The following is a 26001-nucleotide window of genomic DNA, read 5'->3' as shown; positions in this document are numbered from 1 at the left end:
CTTCGATGGTAATTGTTGCTGTGTGTAGGTCATGACCAGGGTTGCAGAGAGAAAGCCTATCCTTCATTCTTCCTGCAACTGTGGTCAACATCTGGGCCCTGTGTTACACAAAGCCTTGTAATTGATCATGGGACACATAACAATTGATTGCATTGACTATAATGTACAATCAATCATAAAAATCAAACATACAATCAATTTCTATGTTTTGTGCTATCAGACCCTGGTCCGCCATTGCCACTTCCCATTACCAGTCCAAAGTATTTCATACCATTACCCTGGGGTTATAATTTTTGTCCCTCTTTCTTCCTTACCGTCTTGTCTTCTTGCAGAGCTTATATGAGAGCATAAAGAACGAACCTTTCAAGATCCCGGAGGATGATGGGAATGATTTGACGCACACCTTCTTCAATCCCGACAAAGAGGGCTGGTTAATGAAGCAAGGTAAGTTTTCCGTCTCTTATTCCGGAAAAATGACTAGGATTCTCACGGATAGGTTCACTCCGAGATTAAGTTGCTCTCTCACGAAACATATGTTGTCATTATATATTTTGATGCTTTAAACATTTCATCATTTATTAAAACACCATTTGATTTTTCATTTTTGTTCAGTGACACCGCATTGTCAATTTATTTCCCAAGATATTTATCTTTCTATGAAGAGTTATCTAATATATACTTTATTTATATAGACACATTGCATGATTTTTGTTAATTATTCAGATATATGTTATTTGATAATCTCATTAACTATATAACAAAATGTGAGAAAATATATTAGCATTGCCACATATATTGCCTCAGAAATAAGCTTACATATGTTATTGCCTTGATACATGTTATAATTATTCACTAAATCTTTATAATTAGTCTTTGCCAAAGAGTTCAATTCTATTGCATCTGTAAGCTTTCAATATGATAAGTGCTACTTCAAAGTTTGTAAGGAGAGGAGAGATAAACCATAAATCAGCTTAAATCATAATTTATAGATATGTAGAACGGTGTTGCAGTGATTCCTACTAACATACTAAATCATATTTATCATTTTAACACTTTGATTTCAGTATAGAAATGCATCCTATAAATTATATGTGTAGATACAAATTATTTTTCATATTGTGATTTCTATAATTGTGAGTTTTCAAAAAATGTACTTGATGTGTTTATATTAAACTCCTAAAATAGTTATTTTTATTTCTTTTCTTTCAAATTGTGGGAAAAATCAAAAGCCATGATGCTAATTAAGTGTATGCAAAGGCTACTATTATGTGTGTGTTATTTGGAAATATGAAATTCAACAATCAGCCTCAGTAGAATGTGTTTGGAAAAATATAAAGAAATAAAATGAAATAAAAATATGAAGAAAGGGGAAACAGTCAAATCTAATACAAACATGTGTGGCAGAAACTTTCCATGTTTTTAAGTGACTTGAGTTAAAAATGAAAAAAAAAAGAGAAGGATAGTTGATTCTATAAAGGGTTCGCTTTTCCACAGCATGTTTGAACTATAAAACTAACAACAAATCACATTTTGGGGGAGATTTTAGGGAAGATGTGTTTAAAATAAGAAAGAAAGAAATGCAAGAGCATGCCAGTTACCAAATTGGCAACTCCTTCCGGTCTAGAGCATTGTTCTTGAAAGCTCTCACTTCCGCACTTCCTTGTTCTATTCAGCTCGCTTCCTGACAGAATCATAAGAGAGAGAGTCATGTGTGCGTGGGGGGGGGGGGGGGGGGAGGATAAATTTTGACACCTAGTTAAATACAAAATTAGTCACCTAAATAGATTAATGAAATTAAATATCTAGAATCTTGGTAAAAATCAAGTTGCTTTGAATAGAATTAATCATAATTTCTTTGTCACATATATATTATGCTATTGCCTTCGTACTAGCTAATGCACTATATGGAAGCATACATGAAGATATTAACTGCACAGGAAGAATGAATTTGTGTTATTTGTGGTTCGATTTTAATTCAGTTGGTCAAAAGTTTGCAATGCTAGCATTATATCGTGTGCAATGCTGTGCAGTGTATTATACAAAGTACTGGCACACTCTAATATGCAAGCAGCCAGCCCCGAATTTAATACTGGTTGGGTTCCATAAGTTCTCAAGATGTAACTTTTCATCAGTAATTCTCTTCTCATTCTTCTAAATGTTGCATGAGACAGTTCACTTAATTTATTAGACTAGAGAAGTATTCTAACATATTTTCTGTCATCTTAGAATCTGTATCATTAAAAGATCATTTTCAAAGTCAAACATAGTTTGTATCTGTTGCATGGAAAAACTATTGATGTTTTCAAATCTTTACACAGGAATAAATTCATTTTCCGGTGATCATTAAAAGATGATAAATTTTGATATCAACTGAGAAGAAAATCATTACAGATAGTTAATTAGATTATTTAATTTATTCATTTTCCCCTTATTTCTGAATTTTCAAGGTTTATTTTTTTTAACATTTGTAATCATTCATTCATAACATTTTGGTTCATGAATTATTTTCCTGATAGTCCCAATAATTTGAAAATAACATTTATTTTTAACTAAACGCATTTAGTGTAAATATTTTTTTCCCTTTGTTTCTTTAAGCGAAAGTTGATTTAATAGCGATTGATGAAAGCAGGTCTGATGATTATTTTAGGAAATATTTCAAATTCATCATTCACCAATAATGTATTTTCCCCATCTCCTTTCTATACTTGATTCTCATTATTTTTTTTTTCTACTTATCCGTTGCCTGCCTGCGACTCACATGCATACCTACACACATTTGCATGTGTGGTGACTCCATGTCCTAAATTTTTTGGGTGCGGTGTGACAATCTGTAGGAGGTCAGTGCATATTACCCACAATGCCGTTCCTTCCGCGGCTTGTGATTTATCTTCCTCTCTTTCTTCCTCTTTCTGTTTTTTGGCGGAGAATTTTGATGATATCGTGACTTGCAACGTGTTCTTGTTTGTATTTTTATTTGTTGGGTGCAAAGGTGCATGTTATTCATTATTCTTATTCCAAATCTCTTTGCCTTTGTGTTTTCATGTACTAATTTTCTAAATGCGTGCTTTGAAACTCACTGTCAAAACGTTTGCTCTTTATTTGAAAAAAAAAGAAGGAAAATGCTCTTGCCTGTACTTTAAAAGTTGTTTCGTTTCAGATGTTTCAACCTTTATTAAGTCGCATTGTTTTCATTTCACTTATTTGTTTTGTACTCTCACCTTTTTGTTTCCCCGTGTCACTTTCCATTACATTTCTTTTTCAACAAATAATTAAAGAGAATATAATAAAAATCATAATTTTCTGCTTCACACCTGCTTTTGGTTCTCTATGATTTCTGGGTGCATGCTGTGACTTAACATAGTGGTGACTGGATTTAACCTTCTTGAATCAGTTTTGCAATTGCATCATTATGATTTCTCTTCATCTAATTTTTATTTATTTGATGCTCAGAAGATTAATCAACATCATTGAGACTTAAAGCAGTTTAAGTTTATTTGTCAACTTTGTCACTGACATGTAGAAATATCAATTGAAAGCTGTAGTTGAGTTGCTCTTATAGCGTAGTCCAAGCTTAAATGATGTTCATTGTCATATTGAAAATAAAATGCTAGCCATTTCTACTTTTCATGTATTATTAACATCCGTAGTTTGATGTAATGGTGTTTTCATTTGTCTATTAAGAATGGTTTTTAATTCTGTTCACAAAAGTTCTACTAAAAGATGAGGTGTATAAATCATTGATTTTTCTTCTTTTTTCAAAGTTAGGTACACTACGGTTGAATTAAGAAAAGTATCCTTGAAAAGTGGATCTGATTATTCACATAGACTGAAATGTATATATTAAAGATGAACAGTACATGATGAAGGAATTGTGAATTTTTATCATGATCAGATTTGTTAAACAATAGAATTTGAGCAATATGAATTTTGTGTAAATATTCAATGTCTACGGTTCAAGCTTGGCTGGCTTGCAATTTTTCTTTCTTAAAATACCATAATCACTGCCAACCAGACTTCATGGAATGTTTTTGGCAATCAATCGTCACGACAATCACAAGACAGTTTCATCAATGACGTCATACCCATCTTGTTTCCTGCTCTTAATCCCAGCCAAAATTTAAAAAAAGAAAAAGAAAAAAAAAGAACAGATGTTCTAATGACAAAGTCAATGATGGATGTGAAAAAAAATGTCAGTAGGCCTGTTCATCGGTGTCCGTCTTGCGAACCTAAAAGAAATGTAGCACTGCGAGGAGGAATTTTCACACCCTCCCAGTCATGAAAATGCTTGTAAATTCACATTTGTCATCAGACAAGATATCAGATCAGAAAATTTCCTTGGATTGAATTGGTTGAGAAGCACCGTCTTTATGACACCATTGTCACTGCCTTCCTAACACTAGTTTACTGGAAACTACATAGTGGAAACTAGTTTAACGTGTAATGAGAACAGTCAAAGTGATCTTCCAAACCGGTTCACCTCCTGGTGTAGTTTTCAAGATCGCTTCGCCTTGTTAAACCAGCGTAGGTGAGGACACAACCGTTCTTCAGGAAGCGATCTTCGCACATTTCTAGCGCGCTACTCTACACACTGTGAAGAATGCCTACAATGCAGTTTAAAATTTGGCGCGAAACACCCCACTGAGAGCGTTCCCATAGCAACAAGATCGTTTTACATGAAGTGATTTTGAAAACCTTTTTTTGGTGATCAAATGAGAACACTACTAACGTGATCTTCCAAACTGGTTTCTTGAACCAGTTTCCAGTAAACCAGTTTTAGAAAGCGTAGTGAGAACGGGGTCTAAGGTTACTTTCAGATAAAGCAGACTTTGTTGGATCAAACCTCCGAAAAGTCCTTTTATAAAAGGCTCCCCTCTTTAGTATACCCCCAAAAATTTATTTAGCGCTTCTCATTTTCAGTTTATTTCCTCAAAAAAAAAAAAAAATGGGTGGCTGTCTTTACTTATTGTTAGGTCTGTAACTGCTTTCCCACCCCTTCTTGATTCATGTTGAAATACAATGAATACCCATCGTTAATTAAATGAAGAAAAAGCAATGAAATAGAGTCTACAAGTAATAAAAAAGCAAAGCCACCGCAGTATTCAGATCCTTAAATTTGACATCTAAATCACCTGAAGTACTTTGTAACAGTTAAAAGGGAATCCGATCTTGGGTGTTCCTTGTATGAAATCTGCTGGTAATATCTGAATTCTGATTTATGAATGTATCATGAAACTGTTCTATCTTAAGGATTAGTGAATCGATACTGCCAGTAATTCGTTGCTACAACCAGAAAAGACCCCACTCGAGTTCACCAGTGGGTGAAGTGACTTTTCTTTGAGGAGTTTATGATGTCGTAAAAATCTTGAGTAGATTGTTGACAATCTCTAATTTCCACTGATAATGTTCACTGGTAAATAACAAATTCTGTCAGGGCTCATCAGAATTTGATTTGGTAAAATTGATTTTTAGGCACTACATGTAGCATTTGATTTATGCCTGCGTATTTTATTGATTAATGTATAAAACTTGTATTATGATAAATGGGGATTGATATCTGTGATTGTGTAACTGGATATTGGCAAATTTACGATCTGTTTACAGACAGTGAGTCATTAAGCAATGTATCTGTTTGCTAACTTTGCTTATACTTTTGATCCCATTTGTCTTAATTATTCATTTTATCAGTCCACGATCTGATAAAAAAAGAAATAAAAAAATGAAATTTGTCAATATTTATGTCATACTTGTTTATTTATTGTAAGTCAGTCTCAATGGTGTAAACTTTTAATAGTATTTTTTTTAATTTGTGTTTTTGTTTGCGTTGAATTTTAGAGAAGTATCTGTTTGATTTATCAGTTCTTTGATTTCATTTGAATGATGAAAATAATAAATTAGGTGAGGATGTGTATTAACTGTTACAACACACTCTAATCAGTCTAATTGTTGAATTAATTATATTCTTATTTCTTAATCATAATGCTGGTAAATCAGAAAAAAATTACTAATGTTAAAATTTTCATAAGGCCTCCCAAAATATTGTTCTTCAAAAAAATCACTGTCCTAAAAATTTAGCAATATCAAACCAAATTATTTTTCAGCTTATTCATTGATTATTCATTAATGATCTTACACTTTCACCCTTTTGGAATACATTTTGAATGCTGACATTGTCAGTTAAATTTTATCAATTTCATTTTAAGTAACCATTGTAATTTTGTAGAGTGCTTAGGGTGTGGAATATAATGTGTATGTCATAAAATCTTTGACTAATCCGTTATGCCGTTTTAATATTTGACATGTTTTTATCAGATTGATTTTTATCGACCAAGCATGCTTCGGTGTCTTTCTTGATTAATTCTTCGAATATTAATTTTTATTTTAGCGGGTGTCTCACCCCTATGCTAGGATTTTTATGATTTTAAAGTGGATTTTAGTTTATGAGTTCATCTTTTATTCTCTTGAGATTAATATTTTTCTTGCATCGTGGAAACATTTTATTTTGGTATGGCAATAAGCATCATGGTAGCTTGGACTAGTAGAAATAGACTTTGAATTGTACGACATCAATTAGATGTAAATTTGATATGCATGGATAGACGTTGAGTGTCTGCTGAAGAAAAGCACAAGTTAAGATTTCGGGACAGATTTTGTCTATCGTGTTTTTATTAAATGATGCTCTGTTATCTGATGAGAAAAGGATATTGATTTGTGTTGGGTTTGATATTTATTAACTCTCTGATGTATTAAATTGATTTTCTTCTAATGGCTTACATGCCATTGAAACAGACTAAGTGTGATTTCTGCAATTAATTGTTTATATCTGTCTTGTAGAAAGTAAACTGTAATTGATATTGTTTGTAGCAGACAGAAATAGCACAATTTTTTTTTGACCCAACATCAATGAACAATTTCAATTTAAAAGAGGATTACAACACTGAGCAAAATAATTGCATTGAAGGAACACAGTATTTTGAACTTCTTGTAAAATCTCCTTTTCAAAATCATTAATTTTGGAATATAAAGGGAAAGTTGCTAACTCCTGTACATATTGATAAAGTGTATACACATCTATATCATTATCAGAATCATTGAAGGAGAAGTGTGATTTTTGTTGTATGTTGAGATCACCTTTTTCCAAATCCATTCAACTCTGCCTTAGTGATCTCATTCAACTCACAATTTTCATGGATATGAGAGAAATATCTTTTTTTAATATTCCACGCATTCCTTTGTTTTAACCCATTATTTGGGGAAGTGAAAAGCCATGCTTAGTCATCCCATATTATGTAATTTCATCTCATTTTGTAAAAAGTTGATGATGGGGAAAGATAAAAAAATCATATTAATGCCACACAGTTGCTTAGGTCCCTAAGTCAATCTTCTTCTTAATATCTGCTAGAAAGCAGAATACAGATGCCATCTTAATTTACATTGTCTATCAAAATCTGCACTGTTCCAGTGCTGCACTACTCTCAATTGCCAAGTGATTGGTGTAGAATTGTAGATTAGAATATAAATTTTGCTTTTAAAGGGATGGTCCGGGCTGAAACTATTTTCATCTTAATACATAGAGTAGAATTCACTGAGCAAAACGCTGAAAATTTCATCAAAATCGGATAACAAATAATAAAGTTATTTAAGTTTAAAGTTTAGCAATATTTCGTGAAAACAGTCTTCATGAATATTCATTAGATGGGCTGATGATGTTACATCTCCACTTTCTGTTTTCTTATGTTATTACAAAAAACATTTTTTTCATTATTTCATACTTGTGTGAATAATATGTCTCCCTTATAATGAAATAAGTTGCAGCAATAAATATCTAATGCACTTAATCAGTTGTCAATCCAATTTTTCTAGTTCTTGGAGGAAAAAAATTGAATAAACCTAATTTCATATAATAAAATACAAAAGAACAAGGGCAGATGTGACATCATCAGCCCACCTAATGAATATTCATGACGACTGTTTTCACAAAATATTGCTAAACTTTAAAAGTCAATAACTTTGTTATTTGTTGTCCGATTTTGATGAAATTTTCGGCATTTTGTTCACTGAATTCTACTCTATTTATTAAGCTATACATACTCTCAGCCCGGATCATCCCTTTCAGTGTTGTTCCCAGTGGTAGACTGTGAGATCCCTTATCCTCAAATTCCTGCTACTACTGCAAAATATTGTAGGAATATTTGAAATTCTATTCATAAAGAGAGAGATGCTTTATACAATCCCATCCCAATATTCCTGATTTTGTTGATCGCTATCCTGAAGTAAATTACATGGAGTATCTCTGTAATACTGTGATGTTTGCAAAGGTGGATTTTCCTGATTTATCCGTACAAAGTCTGTGCCTAATTAAAAGAAATTTCGATATTCCATATTTCCACTCCCACCAGTAGATAGATATTTATTATTTCTTGAGTAGTTTCAATCTGTTTTCTGCTTAAAACCCTCTGTCCCCGCCCATGCCTCAGCCCCCACCCCTGCCTCGCCCCTTGATATAAACACAGATTGACTTTACAGTTGTTGACATATTTCTGTGCCAAAAATGCAAAATTCCATTTAGTTCCCCCACAGCTCCCCTCTTTAATTTCCATATTTGTCATGCATTTTTTTGTAATGATTGGTTACCACGGTTTCAGTGTTAGATATCGAGGTGATATTAGTATCTGGGTTTTTGATGCTCTCTAAACTAAAGTATGCACTTCGTGAAATCATAATTAGTGTATTTCATATCATCATGTCAACCACCATTGACCCAACATTATCCATAAAAGGGAAAAAAAGAAACCAGTCACTTTATGACAATTCCCCGACTTATGTCACCCCCCAAAAAAATCTGTCTTTACATCTTTTCATAAAAGGTAATGATAATAATAACGGTATATTTACCCAGGGTAGCCACTTTAGTTCTGAAAACTGTTCTCCTAGTGGGCCCTGCATTATTATTACCCCAGCTAAGCTAGGCTACCTCTTCAGGCGCACACATCTTTTTGTCTCGCCCACCAGAGGTGAAGGCGAGACTTAGGGATCCAAATGTCGTCCGTCCGTCACAAATCTAATGACACATAACTCCACAACCGTAAGTCGCTTTTCAACCAAACTTGGATGGTAGATGGACTTGGGGGACCTGCATGTTATGCTGCAGTTGGAGGTCACATGGTAAGGTCAAAGGTCATTTTCAGGTCAACGTTAAAGTTTACATGCAAGACTCTCTTATGACACCTAACTCCGCAACCATAGGTCGCTTTTCAACCAAACTTGGATGGTAGATGGACTTGGGGGACCTGCATGATATGCTGCAGTTGGAGGTCACATCGTAAGGTCAAAGGTCATTTTCAGGTCAACGTTAAAGTTTACATGCAAGACTCTCTTATGACACCTAACTCCGCAACCGTAAGTCGCTTTTCAACCAAACTTGGATGGTGGTTGAACTTGGGGGACCTGCATGTTAGGCTGCAGTCGGAGGTCACATGGTAAGGTCATTTTCAGGTCAACGTTAAAGTTTACATGCAAGACTCTCTTATGACACCTAACTCTGCAACCGTAAGTCACTTTTCAACCAAACTTAGATGGTGGATGGACTTGGGGGACCTGCATGTTATGCTGCAGTCGGAGGTCACACAATAAGGTCAAAGGTCATTTTCAGGTCAACCTCACCTAACTCCGCAACCGTAAGGTGCTTTTCAACCAAAATTGGATGGTATATGGACTTGGGGGACCTGCAGGTTATGCTGCAGTCGGAGGTCACACGATAAGGTCAAAGGTCATTTTCAGGTCAACCTTACCTAACTCCGCAACCGTAAGGTGCTTTTCAACTAAACTTGGATGGTAGATGGACTTGGAGGGCCTGCGTGTTATGCTGCAGTCGGAGGTCACACGATAAGGTCAAAGGTCATTTTCAGGTCAACCTTACCTAACTCCACAACCGTAAGGTGCTTTTCAACCAAACTTGGATGGTAGATGGACTTGGGGGACCTACAGGTTATGCTGCAGTCGGAGGTCACATGATAAGGTCAAAGGTCATTTTCAGGTCAACATTAGAATTACGTGCAAGGCTCTTAAGGCAAGTGTTATTCCATCCCAGTCATATTACAATGAAGTTTCGATACAATTCTGTTGCATGCCCTCGCGAATCACGATATTTCTGGTTATTTTCATACGTGGGCGAGACACAAAATCGCTTTTGCCTTGTTGAGGAATTACTTCCTGCCGGTACCCATTTAACTCACCCGGTGGGTATTTCATAAAGCTGTTCGTATAAAGTTAAGAGCGACTTTAAGAATGACTGGTGATCCTTTCTTGTTGAAAGTAGCATATAAGCGCGTAAGAAAGGTTCACCAGTCATTCTTAAAGTCGCTCTTATGAACAGTTTTATGAAACGGCCCCCTGGGTCGTATGCAGCACTCTGTGGGTGAATTCCTTGCTGAAGGAAACTACGCCAGTACCTTGCTAAGAGGCATTTTTAGGATGTCCTTTAGGTACAGGGATATATTTTATAAAGCTGTGTGTTAATTTAAAAAAAAATCTACATGATTATTAATAGGCAGATGAGACAACTCATAATATCTTTGAAGTCACGGAATGTTATTTTGGGGGGGGGAGGGGGAGTATTTTTTTTAGTTAAATTACTTTCATTATAATAACCGGTAATTGAAAAATCTATTTGGAAATTCATGCATAGTTTAAGTTGATTGTACTGTTACGTTATATGCAGCTTTATAAAATACCCTCTTTGGGGAAATGAATCTATCAGGATTTTCCATACATACACATTTCACTCTTTCAAAATCAAGATATCTCAATTTTCAGTGAGATTTGCATTTTCAGAGTTGATTTTACCCTTTTTTTAATGAAAATGTCTTAAAAAGATGCACAATTCACTCCAGAAGTATTTACAATGCACTATATCAATGTACATGTAGAGTTCACTCCAAATAGATTGTTTCCCAGTATCATCAAGAGGAGCGTGATTAGAAACGAAATTAGCTCATTTCATTTGTATAGAGAGTAAATGATTTTGTAATTGTAATAGTGAACTACACTAGTTATTATAAGCATAATGAACATCCTCTATGAGTATTATTAATGATGAGGCGGTGGTATCACCACTTTGTTTATATCAACTAATGAACTCAGAGCAGTTTCACTTTCTGTGTGGAGGAGTTTTTAACTTTAAAAATTTAAAGGAGAATGAAACCATTGGAACAAGATAGCTTGTGTGAAAACAGAAAAATCAAAGAAACAGATCAACAAAAGTTTGAGAAAAATCGGACAAATAATGAGAAAGTTATGAGCATTTGAATATTGCGATCACTAATGCTATGGAGATAGCAAATTGGCAATGTGACAAAGATGTGTGATGTCACTTGTGAACAACTCTCCCCATTACTTTAGTATATATTTCACTTGAATTGCCTCTTTTATCACATCTATCCATAGATCATGTGTTCTTTCTACATGAGGGCATGTAATACATATTTTTTTAAGAATACATCGTGGATAAATAGTTTGTATCATCATAAGAAAAAGCAAAAAGTGACATTTTGAGGGTATTTTATAGTCCACCAAAGGGAAAGTTGTTCGTCAGTGACATCACACATCCTTGTCGCATTGCCAATGGGGGGATCTCCATAGTATTAGCGATTGCAATATTCAAACTCTCATAACTTTCTCATTATTTGTCCGATTTTTCTCAAACTTTCTTTATTCTTATTCTTTGATTTTTCTGTTTCTACACATGCCTATTTGTTCCAAAGGTTTCATTCCCCTTTAAGGATTATGCACTTACATACCGAGTATTATGTGTACTTCTCATTTAGGGAAACTTAAAGGGAAGTGAAAGCCGTATAACACTATGTATACTTTGAAAAAAAAATAAGCATTTTTATTAATGAATTTAATGGAATCAAAATACTGTCCTCTTTTCATCACAACTATCTTACAAATTTTGATTTATAATTAGAATAACCAAATCATATGATTACATTTAGAATATTGACCATCCCTTCAAGTAGTAATTGCAAACATTTGAAGTTTGAACAAGGGCACTAATTAAGTTTTGGGTTAATATTTGAAATTATCAAAGAGAGGATTTACCAAACTTGACAAAATCCTGTTCCTAATTCGCCCCCGTTTTTAAAAGTAGATGATGATAGTTGACCGGTACATGTGAGAACTAAAATTAACTTGGACATTCTTTTTACAGTGTTGCACTTCTTTCAAAATCATACCAATGTAAATAACTAACATTTCAAAACCCCATGTACGCAAACCTTCTCTTATTGGCGGGAAATATTAAAAAGAAATTGGAACTCATTTTGTTGGAGATGCATAGAAGTATTTCATTGTATTAACATCTAAAATTAAAATAACTCCAACATGATGAAAAGATTTTCGATATATGAATTTGCAAGTTGTTTTTGTCTGAATATGGTGAAAAACCTCAACATTTATTTTTACTAAGAAAGTGAGTGATTTCTCTGGATCTTGGATGTTGCAATATGCTTGATATTACAATTGATCACAACTGTCAATACATGTATGGTTCATCATAGATTGATTGAACAATTCATTGTATCTTCTCTGTAACAGGGCCCTAGTTTCTTTAATACATGCACTACACTTTTCCAATGCACAGTTGATATATTGAAAATGAATGGTTTTATTAATGAATAATTATTTTTCTTTGTTTTTAGGTGGGCGATATAAGACATGGAAGAGACGATGGTTCATCTTGACTGACAACTGCCTCTATTATTTTGAATTCACAACAGTGAGTATCATCCGCTTTGTTGAAACAACTTCATGACATTGGCTTGGAGGGCTATTGCTCCCATAGAAAAACTCCAGTTCAAGCCAATCATCACACAACCCCAAATGAAACACCAGTCCCAGTCCACTTGCATTGTACTTTGTAATCATAACCATTTTCATGAAGAAAAAGAAAATCTGAAAATTTAATTAACCTTAAGCGTTGTAAGTTTTAAATGGAAGCAATTGAACCAGGACTGTACATGTTGTGTTGCCCTTTTATAATTGCAAATATGTGTTTATAATGCCCGAGGTATTTTCTTGTCCATCTCACATCAGTAAGGCCTGTGTTCTGAAGTCCAGTTTCATTTAGAACATGGTATAACTCTTCTAAAATTATGGGAAGCCAAAAATGTCACGATTTTGTTTAACATTGCATTTTTTTTCATGTTTCTTTTTCCTACTGGGGGACTCTCCTCACTCTTAAATGGTGAAGACATCTGTGTTATTTATCATTCCCACTGAGTGTCAAATGAGCTTATGAATTGTAACTCTTCTGTTAGAGATCTTTTTTACGATGGGCTGTCCATAGTAGGCCTAAACTTTAGACGAGTTTAAATTGAACCAGAGTTCAGCATACGGGTCATAAAGGCCTGTATTCTGAAGTCAGATTTAACTTAAACCATGTCTAACTCTGTGCTAAGTTTATGGGAAGCCAAAAGTGTCAAAATGTTGTATTAAGTTGTATGTTTCTTATATTTACTGTGCTCTTTCCTGATTCATTGATAGTGAAGATGGTCATTTATTTATACTTCCTAGACAATTATGAATGATTTGAAAGCCAAATGAGCTGAAATATGATGTCTCTACTGATAATGATTTATGTAACAATTGGCTTTTCATACTTAAACCACAACTTTAAACCTGAGTTTAAGTTAAACCCAACTTCAGAATACGGGTCGTTGAGTTAATATGTAATAGATTATTACAGTCGGATTCTATTTGTTTGATTGTTCTTTGAAAGTTCAAATATATACTGTTGGTGGGGGGAAAAATATCTGTGCATCTTATGAGCCTGGTTTAGAGTTAGACAGGGGATTAGCTTCTCATGAAAATCGGTTGTAAGAAAGTAAGAGTTAGACAAGGGGATTATTTAGATGACACCTGAGGTACCTGACTGACCTAGCGCCGCCACAGTTTCCTGTTTGTAACTGCTTTGAGAACTGACTCATAGGTTCAGCCACCCTGAAACTCTTGACTTCCTTCATTAAAGAAATGAGGGTAGACAGAATAGGGTGGTAATGAAAGAGAGAAAGACAGACACATATAGATTGAGAGTCAGATAGATAGATATTTAGATAGATAGACAGACAGATAGATAGACAGACAGATAGATCGACAGATGCAGAGAAAGAGAAAGACAGAGATAGACATAACGACAGTGGGAGTAAGTGAGGGATGAATAATAAAAGAAAAATAAAGTTTGGGAAAAAGGATATCAAAATCTACGAAATGAGATGAGAGAGACTCATAGATTGAGAGTCAGATAAATAGACAGATGCAGATTAAGAGAGAAAGACAGAGATAGACATAACGACATTGGGAGTAAGAGAGGGATGAACAATAAAAGGAAAATAAATTTTGGGAAAAAGGATATAAAAATCTACAAATTGAGATAGAGCGCGAGAGAGAGAAAGACAAAGAAGGAGGGATTTATGACTGAGAAAGTCAAGATTGATCGGGGAAAATAGGGATTTAGAAACTACATGTAAAAGGTGGAATGAATGTCAGTTTATAAAGATGGTGTGATGTGTTTGAAATTGAGAGAGATATAGGACCACAAAACATGACTGATGAATTTGGGTAGGTTTTACATGTACAATTAATTAAGATTGTACGTCGGAAGGGAGATCAAGTTTTTAAATAAAAAAAAATAAAAGTGTAAAAATAAAAAGTATTGCCTTCAAATAAGTATGTAAAAAGGTGAAAAGAAGGGCCTTACAAATGAAGGTAGAAATGGAGGAAGAAAAATTGATAGTCCGAGATAGAGAGAGACAGACAGACAGAGACAGGCAGAGAGAGAGACAGAGAAGAGATGGAAGAGAGGGAGGTATTAACTTGAAATTAAATTGAAGAGTGTCATAGTCCCACCTGTTCAACATCTGTTGTTTGTTTCCTACATGAAGCTCATGCATGTTCCTAACAAGATGACAGCCCCTTCGTTCCTCTCTAACACATTGTCAAGTCTGAAATCCCTTCCCCCTCACGCCCTATTCTATTCTTACCACAATGTTTACTATAATTCGATGGTTCAGGTTGTGATCTCTTAACCTATACAGAGACCATATATCACTTTAAGATTTTGACGTTTCTATTCCATATTCATCATTTTGATATTTATGTTAACAATGATGTGATAAAGTTATGGGACACATTTCAGAAATTAGATACCTAGCCCACAATGATATCATATCTTGGTTTTACTTTCACTTGGTAGCATCCTACAATCAACTAGAAATCTCACATCTGAGTCATAAAAGCGAAATCTTATTTTATAATGTTGATAGAGTAGATACTATGAATGTTCATCATAATGTCTTTTTTTCTCTTTTATCTTTTAGGATCGTGAACCAAAGGGTATCATTCCGCTAGAGAATCTTCAAGTTCAGGAAGTAGAAGATAACAAAAAAGCAGTAAGTGGGACTACAGTGACTTTCCGATTCTTTATTTATAAAAAGAAGTACTTGGGCCAATATCAGGAGATAATCAGCCATTTTCTATGTCCAACCCCCGTTTCTCCATTCTTACTTCACTTCATGCACTGACCCAGTCTTGTTGTTTGAGAGCACTACAATTTTTATTAGAAAATGTGGAAAACGGACAAATAATTTCAGGAAATCGGCGCATAAATGAGTTTTGGTACATAATTTGTGGCATTGCCCTTTGCCTAAAATTGAAACTGAGTAGGCAAATGACCTTTCCCATGTCCTAAACTACATTCCAATATATATTTTTTTAACTGTGTATTCCTTAAAGATATAAAGCATTGATAGATTGTGTTTAAAAACATTTAGTCTTTAGTATTCTGTGAATATTCTTTGAGGTATATTGTATACATGTAAAGAGAAATGAATAAGCACTCCAGAATGATCATGATTACTTTCACCACAAGTGTAACTTTGATTATCAGTACTTTTTCTATGTTAAACGTGAGTAATGTTTTGAGTTAGTAAGGACAAAGAAGTATTATTATTAATCATAATGCAAGTAGTTTTAATAGGGAAAGCAACTTTTTCTAGCAGTCAAAATAACTTTTTTCAATATTTTTGTCATACCACCTGTGCGTAAAATCCAACTTCAGGGAGAGTAACTCCCTTTTTCATTGATTTGTTTTCTTCTTTGTGGACAATCATAAAGTTTACTCTGATTTTCTTCTATTTTATTTAATTTCTAACCTTGTAGCAATGTTTTGAGCTGGTGACAACAAATAAGAGCGTGATCAAGGCAGCAAAGACACACGGAGATGGCAGGGTGGTAGAAGGTAGACACACGTCATATCGTATGTCGGCAACAACGGATGAAGAAAAGAAAGAATGGATACATGCACTGCAGTAAGTATCACCTTCTGTCTAAGACCTACAATGGCCAAAGGATCATGCAACAGGGAAAAAATTACACCAGATGGGGGGGGGGGTCTTAGGGCCATTTTGCCCCCAAAGTGCTTAAAAAAGCCCTGGAAACTCAAAAACAAGCCCTTGAAAGTCCCCATCCATAAAAGCTTATCCAGTTTTACAGATTTAGGCAGTAAGTTGTGAAAAGTAGCCCCTGAAGATTAAAAACATAATTTCTTGACTGTCATGCAAGTTACAAAATTTCATTTCTTCTAAAATGAGAAAGATGGCCATGTTCTCAATCACACTGGTTTCAATGGTGACTTGTCTGACATAATTGTAGGATTGATGTTCATAAATTGATTTGGCTCAAAAAAGGACACCAGTAAAAGTATGAATGATTAAAAAATTGCTTGATCTGCTACATTGGCTATCGTTGGGCTGCTATGGTTGTTATTATTCATTGTGTGTTTTTTAATTCTATTTTTAGTGGTCTAAAGAAAAAAATGAAAGAGAAAGTGAGAAAAGTCATTGTTAATCTCACTATAAGTATTAAAAATTGTACTGAAAGTTTAAAGATTTTTTTGTTTCAGTGCTTGTTTATCCCATGCAGTTTATCCAGTTTCTTTCCCTATGTCATGGGGAAACTACTATATCCCAGATATACCTTTTTATTTGCTTCAGTGAAACCAAATATTATCATTGGACCAATCCCAATAGCATGTGCTCTCAAACAACCTTGGAATTAATTAGTAATTTAAAAAGTACAAGTACTTCAGACAAAGAAGTGAACTTTTGATCTTGCTATTGAAGGGAACCTTTTTATACCAGATTGACACATCTGAATTGGACCATAATTGAAATATGTCATGTTCCATGCCTTGCTTTCATTTATTCTTGAGATGTGCAGACACTTTTATCACACCACAGCATGTAATGATGGTTATGAATTGATTACAAACAATTATTTAGGGCACCTTTTCAGAATCAGAGAAATTGGTTAACCCGATTGATTATTCAAATTTGGATAAATATCTATTCGTGAATATAAAAAAATGGTTGGTGATAGTCCAAAAGAATCTGTAAGTCATTGCTCAGTATACAGAAGTCTGTTTAGCTGTGTAAAGATTCAGATGTTAAGCATAAAAACATCGTCTATATTTTTTGCAAGGGTTAACTAGCAGCAGCACTAGCTTGTACCTATCCATAATATTTCTTTATTTTTAATGAAATGGGAAGAACGTTCAATCAGATTCTAATCAAAAGATGTAATTTTGAAATGAATTGTGATCAGAAAAACATTTAATTAGGGATTTAAAGGAATTGTGAGAGCTATCTCTATACTTATTTCCATTACAAATAACCCATCCATAAGCTACCCCTATACTTATTTCCATTAGAAACAAATTGACATTCATCATTCATTCAGCAATAAAATGATAACACATAAAATCCTATTTAGAATGGCTTCATTTACTAGGGGAAATAATAGAGAAAGTTTCAAAGGATTCTGGTTTGTATATGACTTATAATACATAAAAATAAAAAAAATGTCTTCTTTGAAGTGTTATAAATTCAAAACTTTGATATTTCTAATTATATATTTTTTCCTGGATAAAAGTCCCCCTTTCTCTTATCTGAAGCGATGCTTCTTTTAATATTAGTGACTCAGGTACAAGAACACTTAAATTACTAGTCTCATCAATTGGATTTCAATTTATCAGCGATTGTTGTGAACATACACTGCACCAAGGCCTTAACATAAAGCTTCTATTTCCTGTCACGTTTTGATGTACATGGAATGAATCACTTCAAGGCAGAGCAAGCATATGAAGATGGAGAACTATGAGTTCATTATTTGTATTATATTTGTAATGACTATCTTTAAGATAACAAAAATGAAATTAAATTGACCGGGGTGGGGGACGGCACATTCTCCTTCTACCCCCTCCCCCTGGATCCGCTCCCCTTGCATTATATGAAAACTACTTCTAACATAGCATGTTACTATTAATCATATAACTGCTGAAAGTTTGGGTTTATGCATTTCATGACAGTTCTATACGAGACAAAGCACACTTCATAAATGATTAAAGCTTTCCATCCCCTTTATGTTTCAAACTTTAGAGAATATGTTCATTTTCTTGGAGGCTCAAGTCCTGATATTTGTCTGGAGAAAGTCATAAAAACTAGCTCTATTGGTTTTAAAAAGTAAAGTCGATCACCTTGATGAATATACATGTGGGAGATTTATCCATGGTGGTTTTGATATTACCATCTATTAAACATTCTATTTCTATTTATTACATCATCTCTTTGGAATCGGAAAGGGATTAACTTTATTTCTATAAATGTCTTTTTGAAGACGAGCAGATGTTTTGTTAATGCGATTACAGGACCTTATGGATGTGAAAAAAGGCCAGGTATTTATGGAAGAAAACATCCTTGGAAAGGCTATCTATTTTATGATTCAGTGTTGTTCTAACTAAGCCTATCCTAGTTTTCCCAAACACTACATGGCTTGTTAAATGACGTACAGGAACGACCGCCATGATCCCAAATGAAAACAAAAAAAAAAAGCTGGGGATAACCGTGAAGCATTGGGTTGGGCTGCGAGGGCCAGTCGTTCTCAGCATGCTGCAGGATCTATTTTTGATTTGTCATTGTGAAAGGTCATCTGGTTTTGGAAGGTATCAAGAGGAACAGATATTATGTCCCTGGGAATACTCTATATGTAGCAGCATAAATAAATCATGACTTCCATTGTGAATTCATAGAGCAATGTACTGGGACTCTACCACTGTTAGCATTGTCATGAATAAGTTTAGCTATTGTCTTACAATCATAGATCAGGGAGTTGCATGTAAAACAATTTGTTAAGTTACAAACAAATTTGCGAACAATAGGAATAGCGCTAACCCTATGAAAAGAAAGAAGACAATCCCACTGAGACAAAGAAATTATTTTTCGCAATCTATTTGGCACTTCAGCTTTGAGTCATTGGTAAAGTTATGCATTGCATTGTGAGAATCTCCCCTGGTAAATTACTATGTGATTAGAAACATGGAGGTAGTGCTATGTTTTGCAAATTCGATAATTGCTCCGTTACATGACTAATTTTTTTTTCAGCGCGTGCTTTTTATTACCTTACACCATACCCGAACAATCGACTGGAATGTTTTATCCACCATTGGCAATTTCCCAAACTTTGATTCGATTAGGAAACACCTTTTAACAAATTACAGGAAAGACCTTGTGTTCTTCCATTGAAGGTTTTATGTTTGCTGACAACAGATGCATCAAACAATCAAATTTTTTTAATGCGACAAGACCATTCAAATTTTCTGCCTTGGTTCATCGTTAGTCCGATTGTTTATAGAAATTCTTTTAATTAAAATTTCAAATTGGTTATTTAACAATTATCTTCAGCGACTTGTAAAGAATGTGGGTCTGTTGTCTCTTTTCAATGGTTCAGTGTTTAGTGTTCAAGTTAAGCGTTCAATTGTTTTCATTTTTAGTGGTAAATGATCTAAGTATTGCTGGTATGAAAACCATATAGTAAACTTTGATCATCATCTCTTCCAGGAATTTCTGGGAAGGCTCACCCAGAAGAGTGTATTTTTAGAATTTCGCTTCTTGATTAATATTCAAATTTGAAAATTGATAGAATTGATATACTGTCTAAAAATGATGGTGAAAGCTCAGAAAATGAAACGTTATGGTTTGACTCATTTTTGTTTGGAAGTGAAAGTTAGTATTTTTGTTTGAAGTATTATATTACTTCCATGTGAGGTTTCACAAATGAATGTGAGGATGATCTTCACTTTCTTTCTTACAAGGAAATTCCTGGCTTCAAATAGTACCATATCTTTTGTTTTCAAATGTTTTGCTTTTCAAATGTTATCGAGTGACATTCTCATAATTTATAAAAGCAAAATAAGGATAATATCTGAGAAGTCTGTTCTTTCATTATTGCTTTAGAAAGAGCAAGGAAGTTACAATATGAATTGAAGTGGCGATGTGACTTGCACATTGATACCCCCCCCACCTCCCTGAAAAGTCCTTTTTGGAAGTACAGCAAACAAGGTAAAGAAAACATTGCTGTGTTGTTTCAAGAAGAATATGATACTCTTACTCCAGTACTGTTGTATCAGACCAATTTGGTTTGCCTACTGAAATATATATTATCCACTGACAGCATTGCACCTGGCTCATTGTATAAACCATTGGAAGTGCTTCCATTGATTTCGTACTGAACATTATACTATTTAATCCTACACTCCTGAGGTGTTCTTATAAGTGATTTCAATCTACATGGACATGTACTACACCCCCCCTCACCCTCACTTATCCCACCTTGTGTTTCTGTAAGATGATGATTTTACCCTGTAATGAACCCCACCTTGGCATCATTCCATATCCGATGTGAATTGTTTAAAAGGAGTGTATGTTTATCAGGAATCAGGATTCAGGAAGTCGTAGAGTCTTTTGTTTCCCATTTCAAGGGCCATTGCTTGGAACATGAGCCTTATATGACCGTAGAATGAAAGTCGTCACGTTTATGAATAGCGATCATTAAGATGAATATGGTGGACATCTTCCTTGTCCTTCAAATTGGGTCACTGTATCAAATATTAAAAAGTGGTGTTTCAAACTCCAGTTTTCTTGTTGCTTTGAACCAATGATTAGTCAATGGATATAGCTATTATGAACACTTACTGCCTATGCTACTTCTGTCTACCCCCCCCCCTTTCATCATTGATTTTTGTTCACTCTAGGTTTTTAATTTAAAGGAATGAAATAAAATTGAAAAAAAAAACCCAGATTTTTCTTTCATGGTACCTAAGTTTCATTTTTAGAAAATGTCTTAGAAAAATGTAAATGGAAAGGAATCGAAAGTGTATATGCTAATAATTCAATGTATTCCTATTTTGATGAACTTTAAAGTAAAAGAAAAACATACGACTCATTCTTATCTGATCAAAAATCATTAAAAATTAAATGATAGTGAAATTTCAGTCCTCATGATTCAAATTTTAGATATAAAAAAAGTTTGAATGATGTATCATATATCGAAAGTTGCAATAACCATTATGCTCAATTTCTTAGCTCATATATGTATTATGATCATAATTTATGATATGAAAACAAAAACAAATAGCAATTGTAGATTAGATAAATTAGAGATACAAGATATATCATTTTCTGCACTTAGATATCTCGTGATCATGAAAAATATTGTCACAATGTGCGTGATAATATACCAGCCATTACCTTTGAATATGAAATCGAGCAGATCACCTACTAAGGGGCGTCTAGAGAGGGAGCAAAAAACAACCCACTATTAAATTTCCTGTTGTGCTAATCAAAGGATTTCCCGTCTTTGGACTCAAAGCGGTTGTTATTGTCTCCCGGAGTTGGCCGACCGGCCGGGAGTCTCCTGATCGAAAGAAAACAAGTCGTGACTGTCGATTTAGTGGCCTTTTTTGTAACGACCTACAACTCTGATGGCAATCACCATGGCAACAAGGCTCAGCAGCCAATCACAATGAAGGTTTTCACAGAGGTTGCAATAACGGCAAAGTTACAGTGGTTGTAAGTTTTTATGAAATGGGCCCTCTTCGTCTGGGTCTGGCTAATCTCTTTTGGTGAGACCGCAGACAGTACTACAAACAGCTGTTTATGATGGGAAGGCATTAATCAAGGGGCCCCGGTTACATTTCATGCTAAACCCTTCGACTACTAATTACTACAATCTCCATCGATGTTGTACAGGTGTCGCCCACTTCTTGAAAATGACCAGTTAAGATACGCAGATACTTGTGTCTACCTATCATATTGACTCATTGAATCAGTACTTGATAATATCACATAGCTTATACTAGAGAGGGGTTAATTAAACCCATTTTCACCAGACCACTAAAAAGAAAAGGAAAGGTGTTCAATCCAAGATTTTCTGAAGTGCCAATACTGATAATCATCAAAGAGCTGATTTTTTTTTATCAGTTACATTGATCTTCACTGGTCTAGCACTATGCTTCATGTTTCAGGGCTGTTGCATATACCTGAAAGTGCTTGATGAACTTGATGCTTTCATGCTCAACTCATCACATGGGTGCTATAGCACACAGCTTTAGTGACTGATCATACAGTTTATCATCATTATTGATTGTACATATGGTCAATGCAATTAATCATAAACATTGTTCAATGATCAATTGCTAATATTTGTGTCACTTAGCCCTGAACCCTCAAGAGTACCATGTAAACGTTTTCACTCTTCATCGGGGTCAACATTTAATCTTCAAAAAAGATACAGGGAACGAACAGGTGTACGTGAAGATTCAATGACTATGAAATATAGCTTTATATCTGTAGTGGAAGAAGCATGCAGGTCATCCCTCAGGCAAATGATGGTGTTTATGTCTGGTCAGATGGAGGATTAACAGTGTCCTGTCAGTATATCAACGTCATTGCAATTCAGTCCGACATGTTTGTTATGGGAAAGTTATCAGTGGAGAGATGGATTGATTGGAAGATCAATAGCCTAACCTTTAAGGTTAAGTGATCTGTTAGTTCTTGTTTGTCTTCCTGGTTCAGAACACAAGTGACATGAAGATAATTATCACCTTTCACAAGCTTTGTGGTCGACATTGGAGATGTTTTTAAAATGGAAGACCTTGTCAGTCGTGCTAGCACAAAAAAATGCCTCAAAAAAGGAAGAGAAAGTAATTATACTACTCTTCTTGCAAATACAGTTAACCTTGCTTGAGTCAAACTTGCATTTTAAAGTCAAATCATCATTTTAGTCAATCAAATGTATTTTCAAGTTCTTCTCTTTATAATATTCTGTTTAAACCCTTTCTAATTTGAAGTTTACCAAGTCTAAGACCAAGCTTTTTTGTCAGTCCATGCAGATTTGACTTAGGCAAATGGTAACTGTATTGTCCAGCTGTTGTGAAGGTATTCAGTGATTCTTTGATCAAAAGTGGATATTCATAATTCTTTTCTTCTTTTTTCCCCGTCTTCTCTTCTTTATGTACAGGGCCAGTATCAGTCGAGATCCATTCTATGAGATGCTTGAAGCCCGAAAGAAGAAGGCATCACACAAGGCGGAAACATGAGCAACAGCTAACGAGAGACAACCGTCTATGTAGGATAGGAACCAAGCCAATATTATCCCGGATGGAGAGAGAAAGGAGCTCAAAATGGAATAGTTCATTTTCCCCCTACTCCCGAAAAAACTGAAAACTGACCAAGTTTGACCAGCTTCCAAGCTGTTGTATCATCAGTTTAAGAAAAAAATCAACGATGCCACTTTTCAGACTAAGTCCACATTTAGAATTTTTAAACACATTTTGGCCATACAAAACACCTTTTTCATATAGGAAAGGGGTCATTAGAGATGATTTTCAGACTTTTTAAAATGAATTCTTAGTGACACCCCTGAGAATATGATGGATACACGCTTCATCAACTGATTTTTTTTAGTCTTGCACCCCCCCCCCCTGGTTTATCAATTCACACTTTGCCACCAGACTGTCTGATTGAATCCCTTTCTTACAATGCTAATACCCTGTCCCCCCAAATAAAATAGTGTTTGCGAAACATAGAAAACACTTTAAGCACTACTCTTTTTTGTTGCCTTGGACTTGCAGCTTAGGATGAATAACAGCACATATATCTCCACATAAAAAACAAAAACAAATTAAAAAAATGAAATTCTTGTGCATAACCTTGGAGGGGGCTATTGGTCTATGGTTTCTTTATGTACATGTATCACTATTTACAAACAACTCAAAATTCAATGGTCACTTCACTGCTTTTTTCTAGTATCATTTCCAATGTAATACTTGAATGATATTGGGTGGTAATGCTATCAGTCGGCCTGGAGTCAACTCCAGACGAAATAAGGACTTTGTCCATCCCCTTCTATGGAATGCATTTCATAACCGAGATAATCTACAAGAACGAGTCAGTGAAATATGTTGCATTATTATAAAACCTTGTCTTGTTTTTCCCTTTCATTTCAAATTTGATTTTCGATGATCTTTACTGCTGGATTGAAATGACATTTATTTGGCATTTCTTACACAACAAAGTCTTTTTGAGTGTAAAGCAACATTTGCTCTTCAGACAATTGCTCGTCTGCTAATTTCTCTGAAGATATTAGGCGAGGGTTAGGGTTGTGATACGGTTTTTGGTTCAGAATCATGTGAGGATTATGATTAAGTTAAAGGTAAGATTTGTGAAGCTTGGGGTTATATTTGGCTTTGTTTGTGAAGTTTTCACTAGGTGTAGGAGCAAATGTGGCAGTAGCAATTGTCGCAGGAGCAATTGTCGCAGGAGCAAATGTCGCAGGAGCAGATGTCATGGAACCCAATAGAAGTGTGATCTAAGTAAATCTAGGTAGACTGTGAAGTCTGTTTACTATCTACCATTTCTGTTATATAAGGTAACTTTGCATATACCTGAAGAGATAATATATACATACATGTACATTTAGTATTTATGCAGGATGTATTTTTAGAACCGTTGTTCGTCTGATATGAATTCAATTGTTGCATTCTCCATTCTCTTAGCTATGATTATCACCCCCCCCCCCTCCCCCAAAAAAATAATTAGCTATTTGAAACAAAATAAATGTATTTTTATTTTTTCATATTCCATAATTATGCTTGATTGAAATTTAATTTCTTGATTTTCATGTACATGTATTTGGACTAAACACATATTGAAAATTGATAACAAATGAATATGAATTTATTACATTTTCAAATTTATAATTTACATTTACATTCATTTTTTCTCTCTCATTTTTTGTTCTTACCTCATTATTCTGACTTGATATTCAGTATGAAATGTTAAACTTTGAACATACTTTGGTCTTCAAATTTATTCCACTTTTCTAGTTTCTCTGTCATCATGCACTATATCATGTATTTTTTACTCTCTTATCGATCAAATACTGTTGTCACATTTGATTATTTTATATCAAATTGAATTATATCTACAGGTGTAAGGATTGTGCAAGGGAAAATAATTTTCTGTAAGGATGAAAAAAAAAGAATTGCGTTAAGTTTTGTTTGTAATGAATCCAACCTTTTCAACTTGTGTGATACAAACATGCAGTTTAGTGTCAAATTATGTGTGAATTTATCAATGTTTATCATAGGAAAAAGACAGAGTATAGACAAAGGTGGTTTTAAAAACTTGCCATGTTGTTATAATTGTGTATACCAGTTATGTTTTTTTTTAGTCCGTGTTGTAATGTCATTTAATATGATATTAAGAAATTTTGCACACTGCAGCCACCATATTTTTTTAAAAATTTCTTTAATATTGCATTGGCATAATAACAAATGAGGGGGAGGGTAGGAAGAATTTGTTGATCATGAATGAACATTTAATTTTATATTTAAGCAGCTGATAATTTTGAATCGTGCTGATCCCACTGCAATGTTGCCACAAAACTTGAATTTACACCCAAATTTGTTTATGTATTATATATTGATATAGCTGCACTATGTGGATAAGTTGATCTAGATTAGGCATTTTAGAATGCCCTGTTGAATTTTGTTAGTGTGCAAACTTTGTTAATTATCAGTCATGGAATTTTTGTCTGGCGTATTGTGAT

At 34.3% G+C, this 26001-nt stretch overlaps 1 protein-coding gene across 4 annotated transcripts in view; it reads left to right on the top strand.

Moving 5' to 3' along the window:
- Positions 1–24067, top strand: part of LOC121422346 (cytohesin-1-like) — an 84098-nt gene extending 60031 nt beyond the window's left edge. For 3 of the 4 annotated variants that reach the window (XM_041617332.1, XM_041617334.1, XM_041617333.1), the window contains exons 9-13: positions 333–445; positions 12697–12775; positions 15375–15446; positions 16216–16364; positions 23410–24067. In XM_041617332.1, coding sequence (XP_041473266.1) covers positions 333–445; positions 12697–12775; positions 15375–15446; positions 16216–16364; positions 23410–23488 — 492 coding nt within the window. In that variant the 3' untranslated portion in view covers positions 23489–24067. The remainder of the gene's footprint in view (positions 1–332; positions 446–12696; positions 12776–15374; positions 15447–16215; positions 16365–23409) is intronic. The other variant, XM_041617331.1, reaches the window with a different exon arrangement.
- The last annotated feature ends 1934 nt before the right edge of the window (positions 24068–26001 follow it).

The sequence above is a fragment of the Lytechinus variegatus genome, chromosome 10, assembly GCF_018143015.1.
Source record: "Lytechinus variegatus isolate NC3 chromosome 10, Lvar_3.0, whole genome shotgun sequence".
Classification (NCBI taxonomy): Eukaryota; Metazoa; Echinodermata; class Echinoidea; order Temnopleuroida; family Toxopneustidae; genus Lytechinus; species Lytechinus variegatus.
This window is presented reverse-complemented; position numbering and strand designations above follow the sequence as displayed.